We start from the raw sequence: 13,462 nt of genomic DNA, 5'->3' as shown, positions 1-13,462 counted from the left end.
AATATTCACTGTAGGTCTTTTCCTATATGGATTTTATAAAGCTAAGGAAGTCTATCTAGGCTAACAGTCTTTTTTTTTTTTTTATGGCTAAGTGTTAAACTGTTTCACCCTTTTAAAAATATCTATTGAGATCATGTGATCTTTAAGTTTTTTAGTTTTTTGATGTTGAATCACTTTTATATTCTTGGAACAAACCCCACCGATTTTGATATATTATTTTACAAATACACTGTTGGATTTTGTGAGCTAATATCATATCTAGGAATTTTGCATATATGCTTAAATGAAATGGACCTATAATAATTCTTTTTTAAAAAATTTATTTATTTTTGGCTGCGTTGGGTCTTCGTTGCTGCACGCGGGCTTTCTCTAGTTGCGGCGAGTGGGGGCTATGCTTCGCTGCGGCACACAGGCTTTTCACTGCCGTGGCTTCTCTTGTTGCAGAGCACGGGCTCTAGGCGCGTGGGCTTCAGTAGTGTGGCACACAGGCTCAGTAGTTGTGGCTTGCGGGATTAGTTGCTCTGTGGCATGTGGGATTTTCCCGGACCAGGGCTTGAACCCATGTCCCCTGCATTGGCAGGTGGATTCTTAACCACTGTGCCACCACGGAAGCCCTATTTCTCTCTTATTCTATTGTCTTTATCAGGTTTGGGAATCAAGATTATACTTGCTTCATGAAATGAACTCCCCTCACTTCCCATTTTATTGAACCTATTTTGGATAGGAATTATTTGTTCCTTAAAACTTTGGTAGAATTTACCTCCTAAAACAACTGGGTTTAGGAATTTGGGGATGGGAGATCTTTGACAACTATTTCAATTTCTTTAAAATTTATTGGCCTATTTGAGTTTTGTTTTTTGTGCTGACTTTACCAATACACAGTTTTTTGAGACTTTCAATTTTGTATTGGTTCACAATACTCTTCTACTATTTTGTTTTGTGTCTCTAGTTACTTTTTCTCTTTCATGCTATATTTATCTGCATCTTTTTCTTAACCAGTTTGATGGAAGTCTGTCTTACTCTATTTCTATTCTCCATATCACTTAGCTTTCCTTTTGTATTGTCTACTTATTTCTCCTTTCCTGAAGCCCCCATTCTGATCTCCTAGGTCACTAACAAGTTCTTCAGCTATATTCATCCTGTATCCTGTTTTTCTTACAACCATATTATTTTCATACCCAATATTTCCACTTGGTTTTTCATAACTTCTTGTCCCTGCATCAAGAAGGGACAAGCTAGCATCTTCCTGTATCACCTTGAGAGTATTATGCTCAATTTAAATTCTTGCTCCATCAGTTCCAGGTGGTACATACCACCTATCGTCTTTACTAAGAGCTGCACTCCTTAGGAGTCTAGTAATTTTAGTTTGAGAGCTCAAGATCATTTGGAGGTACAGAGAATGGGATGATGGGCAGGCTTGTGTCCTTTGCAGGGACTTTGAAAAGACAGAAGCTTAAGCTTTGGAGCAGAGAGTTCCAGGCAACACAGAACCAACACTGATAATTTCCGTTTCCTACTAAGTCATTAGGCAACTCCTGTGGACAGGGATTCACCATTAATTTGTTAGATTCAAAGCAACAGCACTTGGTCAACAGTCCTGTAATTGACCAGGCTACAGGGTTTGGATGTAGAGGAGTGAAGGGATTAGCGGGAGTGGCTCAGCCCTTTCCTGTTTTCATCAACATCTCACTGCAGCACAGGTGAGGCCCTGTTTTGATAATACCACAGACACTGACCACCTGACCTACTGCTACCAATTCCAATGACAAAAGATAAGGAGTTGGACATCTCAAGGCAATGTAGTGGGCAGGCAGGAGAAGAATTTAAAAGTTTTCCTCCCTTCCGCTCTCCTTCTGACCAGCCATGCTCCAGGCTAGTGTAACTAACTCCCCACCAGACAGACTGGTGAGATTGGAAGCCAAACTTCTTTGGGCAAAGTGGAGTGAAGGTGAGTAAAACGAAGGTGAGAGTATAGCCTGCTTTTTGGATGGCAGCTGAAAGGAGGCGTACAGCTCAGGATAAGGCATTATTTAGGGAGATATCATGATTATAAATGGAAGGGAAATATGTAAAAGAAGACAGAGGTACAAGCCACAGGAGAAAGAGGAGATATATGATGGAGTAAAATACATCTGGAAAAGGTAAGTGGAATTGGGGTCAATATGATAGGTGCACAAGTTGGCCTTGAAGGGGAAGATACCTCATCCCCTGATGATGCAGAAGAGAAGACACAGGTGAGTATAGATAACAGGAAGTTTGCAAGTACAGAGCTGGAAAGCTGAGGTTTACTATGCACTTTACAAGATCGAAAGGAAGTGTCTGCCCTTAAATAACCTTTAACTTAGGTGTCATTTAAACTTAAGATCAAGTTCCTATTATAGCCTGATCCGGAAAGAGAACATTGTTCAAGATTGAATCAAGTTTTCATTTTTTTATATGTGGAATTAGCTACGACTGTCTCTGATTGAGCTTGTCCTTAACTATTGTAATTCACACTCAAAATAGAATGAAATAAAAATGGAGAGAAAGGATGGATGACTCATTGACAAAGAGACTGTGGATCAAGGAAAAGTTCTGCTCATTTGGGTCACAAAAGACCTCATGGCATTACAAATCATTAGGCACTGGTAATATTAACCGCAATATAAGGGACAGAAGGCCAAAAGCAGAGGGCAGCAGCACAGAAGGCCAACAGTTGTTTTAGACAGAGTAACATATACTAACGCTTTCCAGAATTAAATGAAGATCAGTTAGGAAGGATGTTAGAGGAATGCAGATCCAGAACTAATTTTAGAGGAGAGAGAACTAAGTGTCCTTGAATGTCTCCATGCTTTGGAGTTGACAGAACCCTTGTCCTTTGGTCACTAAAGCTGTGGGTAAACAGTGGGTGCAGAGGTCCCAGGAGTGTTGAAAGCACTGCCATTGGGTTGCCACTGGTGTACAAGGGTGCACCTCGTCTTTTCATTTGACTTTTCACTTAGTTGGTTAGTGACCTGAGTTATGCCGAGAGCTACTGAGCAACTGCACCACACTCTTGTCCTCTGTCCTAAGCTGACAGAAGGTACACACAGAGCTTGAAAGCTCTGCCAGACATAAGCAAATCATGCCTTTACTTGCCTCTTCTAATAATAATCCCTGCAACTCCTGCTTGTTATGTTTCCAAACCAGCTTTGGATATATGGGGATGAAGCTGTCAACATTGTCATGAGCTGACTAATTGACATGAACACAAATTATATAGTGCGGGGTTCTTATCTTGAGGGGCTAGCGAGTTGGTGGGAGAGAAGTTGGGGCAAACGTACTAGAAATCCTCATCCAGATCAGATGTGGAAATAGCCAAAGTGAATTCGTATTACTTACGTAGTACTTAAAAGAGAATATGGTTTTAATATTTTCTGGCACATACATTATACAGAATAAGGCTAATGGTGTGGCAAGGAGATGTGAAAGACATCTTATTCAATATATTGACAAGAACATGCTGATAAAAATAGTTTAAAATTAGCATTTCAATTGTATCATACTCGGTGATAGAATCAAAGTAATTTATGGTTATCAGAAAACAATGATCTTCTTAGGTAATTTAAATAGTTCATTGACCATCTGAAAAATGCTCACAGCTTTTCTCTCTATATAGTGCAAAAATAAATTTTAATTTGATCCTATCCAGGTAATCACAGATGCTAAATCAGGGTAGCTCAAGCAATGAGTTTTTACTGTATATACACATATTGCCTTACAAACTAAAAAAAAAAAAAAACTTTACAGATTTATATGATTTTCTCAAATATTTTAAATAAAAAGACAATAGGTCCTTCTCTTTGTTTTAGAGCCGGAAATCGTATCTATCAATTTGTCTCTAAATCATCAGGTGAAATCATCAGAAGCAGAAATGGTCACAGAGGTTTTACTTTCAGGCCTAAGTCCCAGAGTCCAAGCCACACTGTCCAAATAGGCTGGACAGAAATTCTTCAATTCTTTAATTTTGTTTTATCATTTTTAAGGTGAGGGCCCTGTTTCCTTTAGTATACAAATTACCTCCTGCAAAGTGTTGTCAGTGCTTATGGGAGTGCAAAATTTCAGGTCTATTACTTAGCTATTGTAGCCTGAATTCATGGTAACGTATAATACTCAAAAAATTTAAGAATCAAATTTATAAGGAAACTCAAAAAACTTTTATGAGAGTACACTGCTAAGTTATCCTAGAAATATTAATATGAAATTATTCATTAACAAGAAGAATTTTCATCAACTGTGCAGTTTATATACTTATTTCTGTGCACACACATGTCCTTCAGTAGAACAGATTTCACTTATTTATTATTTATCGCTACACTCTGACAATGAAGTGCTAAATTAAAATGCCACCCAGATGGCAAACACATCCTAATGACGTAAGGATGGCCACAGTGCAACTTCTCCACTCAAAGAAAGCAAGCAGCGCGGCCCTCTGGGAAAGCACCTCTGTCCTGTTCAACTGAGACTTTGAAAATGAAAGCACTGGGGGTTAGACCTGGGAACCTGGCAACCAGAGGGCCCAGACAGATCATCACTGCACAAAGCCTCTGCCTGTTCATTCCATGCTACCCTTTGTTTAGGGCACCTCCATGTTTTGAGATTCACAAGAAGCTTAGGTACCAGATTTACGTAAAAGATCTCAGGTCAAGGCAAGCTCTAAGGAGTGGTCTCCCTCCTCTTTTATCGTAAGTCACAATATGTTGTGTAGTCTTCAGGAGAAGACAGGGACTGTTATTTGATGTTTTATAGTTGTTCTTGTCCATAAAAAATTTCGTGAATTAAAGAATGGATTCTTCTTTAAAAGTAACAGCTAATTTGCATCAACAAGGTATGTGATTTAAGAAAAACACAATGAGAAAAATAAAGTTGCAGTATCATTTTGAACCTTGGATTATAAATAAAAATGATCTTGGGGCTTCCCTGGTGGCACAGTGGTTGAGAATCTGCCTGCCGATGCAGGGGACCACACCGTGATGAAGAGTGGCCCCCGCTCGCCGCAACTAGAGAAAGCCCTCGCACAGAAAGGAAGACCCAACACAGCTAAAAATAATAAAAAATAAATAAATAAATTTATTAAAAAAAAATAATAATAGATTAAATCTTAAAAAAAAAAAATGATCTTACTATTACATAAAAAGTTACGGATAAAATTAAACCAAAGAAGAAAACTAGCTGATTTCACAGCAGTGTAAATTTCAAACTTTTCTTAAAATTAAAAAAAACAATCGCTTTCTAGAAGTTTCAAGTTCTTAAAATGGACTATCTGTTCTCATAAAACACATGCGAATAATTCCCAAGAAGGAAAGAAGGCATTTAGAGAGAGGTCATCTGTTTCATTTCATCTATTACAGAGCTGTAACATTCCTTTATTCTGCAAATTTGTGCTGCCAATGGAGAATCTGAAGAATTCCCAAGGAGGGACAAGAACTTTGAGTCAAACTGAGCAACGCGCTGCATTATAGAAACAACTGAAACAGGTTAGATTATTAACTATTATCAATACAGCTGCTGTCTGTAACTTCTGGATTCTGTGATCCAGAGTTAGTGCCTCCTCACTCCCACCCTACACCATTATAAAGGGCATGAAATTCTGGTTTAATTTTTCCAACCTTGTTATTTTTTAGCGGTTAGTTTTTGCTCTATATTGTTAATTGTTCAGTGATTGGTTTGAATGATCTATTGCAAGCCAGCCTGCCAGCTTACAGATGTTCTCTCTGCTGTAAACAGCCTGATCACTCTTTGGGCCATTAACTCAATCGTTTATTCAATAAAGTATTTACCGAGTAACACCACACCAGGCACTTTTCTTGGCACTGGAGATACAGCAGTTTTGAAATACATAAGCCCTGCCCTTGTGGGGCTACCATTCTAGGACAATAGTTGGATGAAAGAACTATCTTGTGTGTTAGATCAAATGGGCAATGGAGAAAAATAAAGCAGGGAAAGGGAAGAGACATGCGGGGTGGGGGAGGCTGCACATTTTAATCACGTTCAACACCCGACACTTAACATGTGTCCGGGAAAATAAAGAGCGTCAGTTTCTGGAGTTCAGCTCTTAGCCTTCCAACCAGACACCTGTGTTGTCCAATTCAGCAGCCACTAGCCACATGTGGTGGATAAGTACTTGAAACGGGGCTACTTCTAATGGAGATGTGCTGGGAGAGGGAGATGCCCACTGGATTTCAAAGACATAGGAAAAAAATAATGTAAAACATCTCAGTAGTTGTGTATACTGAATACATTTTAAAATGATGATATTTTGGGTATATTGGGTTAAGTAAGCTATATGCATAAAATTAATTTCACCTATTTCTTTTTACCTCTTTAATGTGACTACAAATTTTTTTTAAGTTACATATATGGCTTTCATCATATTTCTATGTGCAGCACTGTTCCAGACTCCTTTTTAAATGTCCGTGAATTTTAACTGAGTACAAATTGAACTATGCAAGCTTGCCAAGAATGGGGAGGAAGGAACACCTAGGAAAATAAGAAGATATCTTAATGGGTAGACAGTGGGTTCTCATCTCCCACTTACTAGCTATGTGACCAGAGACTGGCTGGTAGATAATAACCTCTCTGCTTCGGGTTACTAAAAAAGGAATAATAATAGTAGTATTCAGTGTAAAGGCTTGTTGTAAAGAATAAATAGATACATGTAAAGTGCTTAGAATAGTGCCTGGCATGTAAGTGTTTGCTCCTATTATTAAATAAATATTATTTTTGGAAAAAGAGACCCTACCAATATTAACCCTTGGCTTTTGTGATGTGTGTGAGGGGTTTATCAGAAAATGCCATGACTTTGGATCAGACAGCCTTGGAGGCAGGGCAGCCAGGGGGAGAGCATGGAGACCCCTCTTGTGTCTGAGGAACATGGGTGCGAATCTCAGGTCTGTTGAATTTTAATAGCAGCACAACCTTGTGCCAGTTACCGCCTTTTTCTGAAGTCTTAGTTACCTCTTCTGTAAAATATCTGTTTTTTGTTTTATTTTTATTTTATTTTATTTTATTTTTTAACATCTTTATTGGAGTATAATTGCTTTACAATGGTGTGTTAGTTTCTGCTTTATAACAAAGTGAATCAGTTATACATATACATATGTTCCCATATCTCTTCCCTGTTGCATCTCCCTCCCTCCCACCCTCCCTATCCCCCACCTCTAGGTGGTCACAAAGCACCGAGCTGATCTCCCTGTGCTATGCAGTTGCTTCCCACTGGCTATCTATTTTACGTTTGGTAGTGTATATATGTCCATGCCACTCTCTCACTTTGTCACATCTTATCCTTCCCCCTTCCCATATCCTCAAGTCCATTCTCTAGTAGGTCTGTGTCTTTGAAGAGTTGTTTAAGGAACTACTGAAGCAGTGTAAATGAAAAACCTCTGGAGCAACAGGCAGGTCAATAGACAACAACATGATGACAAACCTTGAGCCAAATTTTACTCTTCTTTATGTGGAACAAACTAACTGAGGATATTGATTATAATGCTCAAGAGAGTACTGTTTCAAAGTCTTATCAAGCATTTAAGCTCTTACACATGCAACTGATACTCTCATTTTTACTCACTTTTAAAAGCACCTCCAAGAACATTTACTAGGTAACCCTGTTAACTGGCAACCAAATACAACTAAAGGAATATAACTACCTCTCTTCTGTTACTTCAGAACAGTCTTCAATGGAGGGTAGCTTTCCCTTCGATTCGCTTAAATTACTGAGGCTATACTGATTTTTTTCTCTTTTCTATACAAGCATTTGACTTTTAAAAAGTATCTTTCCCAGAGTCTGCAGCCTAGACAGTTGAGCAATGGTACGGTGTTAAACACAAGTGAAGGGAAGACTTTCGTCTGGTTGGAAGTGCTGTACACAGCAGACAGCAACTGTCACAAGCAGGGCAACTGCCTCCACTCCATCCTCGTCATGGGCGTGGTGACCCCTTCCTATTTCACAGGGGCAGGAGCGTCGTCTCTGTAGGCTGGGGATCAGGACACCTGACTCCAGTCCCAGCTGGCTGACTTATTTACTCTATGGCAAGTGGGAAAACCACTAACAACCCTAGACTTCTTGTCTGAAAATTATATAAAAACTATTTTTACCACAGAAATGTGGGAGATAAGATGCTATACGAGGTTTTGAAAAAGTCTGTTAAAGATCATGGGACTGCTGCTATCACAGCGGGCTGTCATAAGAAGGGATGGTAATATTTTTTTCTAATTCATCTTTTCTAAAGTGCACTTCAGCGATCATTGTAGGTGTGTTCTTTCCCCTTTTCCTGGCTCTGAGTGTTTTGTTCCTGACACATTCTGAGGTCAAACACTGGAAAAGAAGTGAAGGTCGGAAAAAAGAAATAGCATCCTTAATGGAAGACTTCAGTTAAAAACAACCCAAGCAAACTTGTCTATAAGACTGCATGCAAAATTTGACTAAGATGAGAAAACTCGGATTAGAAAGGTTCATCACTTGTCTCTCACGCCACTGATTTCAAATGGAACTTAACTAATGGACCTCTTGTCTCTCTCCAACTACTAAGTACCTACTTTGTGTCATGGGCACAGTGCTGGGTGCTGGAGATACAACAGTGAACAAGTTCAGTAGAGACCCTGCCTGCAAGAGGCTGAAGCAGAGATGGACAGGATGAATACATAATGGCCCATTAATTAAATTAATTACAACTGTGAGAAGTGGCGTGCGCGTGCACACACACAAAAGTAACAAAATCTTTAAAAACTCAAGAGACCCAGAGAAGAACTCTTTCCTAGCAATTTCTTGAGAATGGGATTTTATAACCTCTGCTCATTCCTATGATTAACAACTTTCAAAGTTAAGAGCTGCTTACTTTTTACTTAATAGCATTTATGCATTTTTACTCTCAGGTTATCTTCCAAGAGTGATAAAAGAAAGATGGTCCTCTTTTCTAGTTGTAAGAGTCCTTCAAATATTGGCAACAGCTTCCGAATAAGATTAGTGTACGTGGTTAAAACCTAATGCATAACATTAATACAGCCTCAGGTGTTTTGCTTTGAATTCATATCAAAAAAACATTGCTGAACTTTTGCAGAGATAAATGGCCTATATTTTCCCTACAAAGCATTAGCAACAGTTCCAATAAAATCAAAGTCTTTTCAGTATCTTAGTCAAAGTGATCTAACGGAGCCCTGAAAAGGAAAGAGCTATTCATCCATATCAAAACACAACACCGCCACATTAGAAATAATGGCACATGCATGCACAAACATTAATTACCTGTTTCCTTTTCTGCTGGGCCTAAAACATAAGAGAAGAGAATTTAGGAGAAAAACAAACTACCCGTGTTGCTCACTCACGTAACGTAAAAGACTAATCAAACAAAGAAAAGTAGCCCATTTCCTATTTCTAACTTAAAGTCGACTTTGTTCTTGGTCTGAGCCCGAGCATAAAACAAAGCGCTTTATTTTTTAAGATACAAAAAAGGGGGAGAAGGGAGAAAATGAAAAGGATAAAAGTTTTTCTTATCTAATAAGTATGCATTTTATTTTTTTTTGAAAAGAGACTGCTCAGCAGTCCTACCTGACTAGATTTCTAGTATCCTTTTTCTAGAATGTTCTCACACTGGACTCGAGATAAGAGAGGGGGTGACTCCAGAAAGGAAGAGGTGGGAGAGTTCCCTGCTCACTCTCCATTGGGTCCTCTTTTAGGCTTTTCTCTAACACAGACTTGTTTTTGTGTGTGATCCAGAAGAATAACTATTCCTTTCTGATCACTACTGTTAACGTTGTTTATCTAGCTGACTAATGAGAGGAGCCCATGGCTGTGTACAAGTAAAAGAAAGTTCTTCATTTGTCCATATTAAAATGGATTCTACAACTAGAAAATAAATACAGAGATAAAACAAAAAATATACTGCATATCTTTTCAGTATTGTTCGATAGGTAATGGTCAAAAATAACTAAAATAGTTAAGACCAAAAGGATTCTCATAGTTTTTTGGACAGCATTCATAATATTTAGATAAAACAATATTGTGTTTGCTCAGGTTGTCTACAATTTTTTTCTCTTTGCCAGATTTGGAAGGTTTTAATATGTCTATTTTTATATCAATTCTTTCAATCCGTGTTCACAATACCCAATATTCCCAAAACATGAAAATTGTTTGAAGGAGTATTCAAAATGTGAAAACCAATCTGTTTATCTTCCACTTTCCCCTAATGACCTAATATTCATTGCTTCTGCTTTAACACAACATGATATCATAATTAATGATGTTAAACTGGTATCTAAGGAGGTTTCATGTTGTTACTCTCGTGATATAATATTGGTTGCTATAGTGATGGGATGGCTTTTTTGTTAATCACTCAGGAGGCTGGTTATCACGTGCTTGTTAGAAAGCTTGATCAGATTTGGAGAGAAAAAAGGATATAACACAGCCAATTATAATCATCTTTTTCAATGTCCCAATTTTGATGAATCTATCATAGTATCAACTAATTAATAAATTTATAATTCATTAAATACAATTTTATATTAAAAATTACTAAATTTTTTCTAACAGATGATTTACTTTTTATTTTTAGAGATAAGTATTAACACTATAAACTTTTTTCCTCCCTAAGTTAATGCTACATGTATTACACAAGCTAGTTTTATGATAATTAAAGAACCTGAGGTCATTTCTATTACTTTTAATTATATCAGTCAAAGGATTGTCAGATAAAAGCTGATTGTGTGACTTTGCCACAAATTTCAATCTATGTATTTCTAAGTTATCTTAAACCTTAAATGAATAAAATGAATAATTATCCTTAATGAATAAAACCTGAAGAAAGAGAAAAAATGCACAGTCCTCTCAAGAGATCTAATCTTACAAATGCATCAATATATTGTAAGCAATTAAAAGTTGCAGGAAATTCTATCAGTTTATTTCAGCCCTCACGATAATCAACAAGTTTCCTCTTTCTCTGAGAGATGCTACAGAACCAAAAATAAAATTAAATAATACTACACTGTTACTGATCAGGAGAGAATACACTGCCCATAGTTTAAATGTTAGACATACTTACTGTAATGTCAAAAAATACAACCCATGAAAACACGTTTTGGTTTCTTCAAAACTCAAAATAAGAACAAAGGACAACTTATGCATGAATCCTGGGTCTTTCATTCAAGCAGAGTCCCAGGAGGCATATTAAGGCAATGAATAGGAAAAAGCTCTTCAGTTCACCAGCTGAGATTTTAATGAGACATTTCCCTTTGCCATGGCACAGGTTTGTTCAAGAAAGGAAAGGACTTCTCACAGAAAATGCAGTTAATAGGCACTGTTGGCTCTCACTGCCATTTCGGCAATTGCTCACTGCACTGACCTTCTATCTTGGCATATTCTGTGAGTCTCGTGTAATTGATCAAGGCAGCTTTCTCAAGACATTTTCTGACCACTTTTTTCACCTCTTCTGCTGGTATGGGAGTGGCAATATCTTTCATTAAAACCTAGAGAGAGAAAGAGAGAGAGAGAGAGACGGCATAACATACTAAAAAACAAGTACACAAATTGCCCTAGACCTATTGGTAGGAAGGGGTCCTAGGTAACACTGGGGGAGGTGATGAGTCAGCACTTCACAGCCGGGAAGTAATCTCTCCCAGTCTTGGCTCCACCTGTCTAAGCCTCATTTATGCACATCAAAACCTCCCTTGCCCAAGCCACCATTCAGTGTGACTGTCACTTTTCCTCCAGGGACCCACAACGCCACTAGAGCAGCTGTTTCAAAGGAGGATTACAGTCCTTGGGATACTTTGTAATAAAGTTTACCTTGCATATCCCTGATTTAAAAGCTTTAAATCTTTTGAGCAATATATATGAAAACATAAATTCCATTAAAATAAGCATCATTTACGGGCTTTATAAAAATCAAGACCCCTACTCTCACTAATTACACTTTAGTTATTTTGATCTGCTGGGGATGGGGGGAGCTTCTTTGTCTTAGTGAAATGAATGGAGTATCAAATGTTAAAACACAAGGAAAACTTTCTGAAATTAAAAAAAAAAAAACTGATTATTTTCTGTTGGGTTCCTAAATTGTTTTTGGATTTTTCATTTAAAAGTATTAATACTGGCAAATGGAAAATACAATTGTATCCAGAATTCAAAATATAATGTACTTAAGTACTTTTATAGTGACTCATTGATAATTTTCCTTAAAACTTTCCTAGTGATAAAACTGCTCACAGTAAGTTTTGATTATACAATTAGTCAAACGCTATTTTCCATATAATTAATGTGGCTTTCCGTGCTTTGCTTACATTCAAATTCTACAATATACAGGTATAGCAAAATCTTAACATAAAGAAGACAATACTTTTGTAAGTGTTCTGACTATCCTATTAGTCTTTTACTTTGAAAGAAATACTGAAAGAACATGAAGACATCCATTTCATGGTTCGTTATTTCATTCTATTTCTATCAGCCTCGGCACTATGGATTTTATAATCTCAAATTCATACAATCATTCTAGCATTGGTGATCCTTGACGACATATTTTCATTTTGTCAGACAAGGTTTCCTTCAGAAAACAGCAAACTTTATCACTTAAAGATTTCCTCCCCTATCAAATTAAATTTTTCTTCATATTTTCACATTAAAAATCTTTAACACACTGATGTATATTTGGCACTTTAATTAGAACTGCACATTAGACTCTTTATTGCCAGAAAAATCCTTCTGTTTAGAGTAAAAAAATATAAGCATTAACAGGCACTATTATTTTTAAGGTGATTATTACTAAAATTTAAATTTAAGATTAATTTTACTATTAAGCTTTCCCATGGTGCCAAACTTTCAAATAATAGAAATAGCTGTTAAAATTAGAATGTCTATATCTATTACAGAGGTGAGTCTAGGGTTGAAATCATGCAATATTTCACAGTATCTAGGAGCTGGACACTTCATTTGAAGTGTGTGTGGGGAAACTAAATCCCCTTTCCTGGAGAAGCGCAGATAAAGGGCTAGCAAGTGCAAAAAGGGAGACACACAATTTGTGTTTCATGCTTCCGCCCCAAGTTCTTCCAAGACACCGTTTGTATCAAGAATTCACATGTAGATTTTATTTTTCTAAGATTTCAGTAAGTACAGAGACATGAAAATGAAGAAATAGCCCTTATCATTTCTCTTTCAATTCAGCAAGAGATATGATTAGTTACTGTAACTGGAATAAAGGTCACTGTTCATCCTGCCACCTGTCAGTACAGGGCACGAGGGCATCTCTTCTGTTACTAACTCTTCCCTGCTGGGGGGAGGATGGGAGCTCTGCCATGGAAACCAGCACACAGAGAGGCTGTACTAGGTACCCAGGATGGGATGCCGTTCCAAAAAGCAAAGCTGCCTTTGAGGAGTTTTATCTCATTGATGATACCTTAATGGATAGGATGAAATGAAAACTCTGAAAAGCCTGAGTTACATGCAGCTTTTAATATTATAAAA

The 13,462-nt window shown here is 37.4% G+C and overlaps 1 protein-coding gene across 12 annotated transcripts in view; it reads right to left on the bottom strand.

The window, feature by feature from the left end:
• CADPS2 (calcium dependent secretion activator 2) overlaps positions 1 to 13,462 on the bottom strand; it is a 555,896-nt gene that overhangs the window by 115,495 nt on the left and 426,939 nt on the right. For 10 of the 12 annotated variants that reach the window (XM_059933509.1, XM_059933503.1, XM_059933501.1 and 7 more), the window contains 2 exons: positions 11,352 to 11,475; positions 9,260 to 9,280 (listed from right to left, as the gene is read on the bottom strand). In XM_059933509.1, coding sequence (XP_059789492.1) covers positions 9,260 to 9,280; positions 11,352 to 11,475 — 145 coding nt within the window. The remainder of the gene's footprint in view (positions 1 to 9,259; positions 9,281 to 11,351; positions 11,476 to 13,462) is intronic. The other 2 variants (XM_059933502.1, XM_059933500.1) reach the window with 1 other exon arrangement.

This window comes from Balaenoptera ricei, chromosome 9 (genome assembly GCF_028023285.1).
Source record: "Balaenoptera ricei isolate mBalRic1 chromosome 9, mBalRic1.hap2, whole genome shotgun sequence".
Classification (NCBI taxonomy): Eukaryota; Metazoa; Chordata; class Mammalia; order Artiodactyla; family Balaenopteridae; genus Balaenoptera; species Balaenoptera ricei.
Note: the sequence above shows the minus strand (reverse complement) of the source record. Positions and strands in the feature narration are given on the sequence as shown.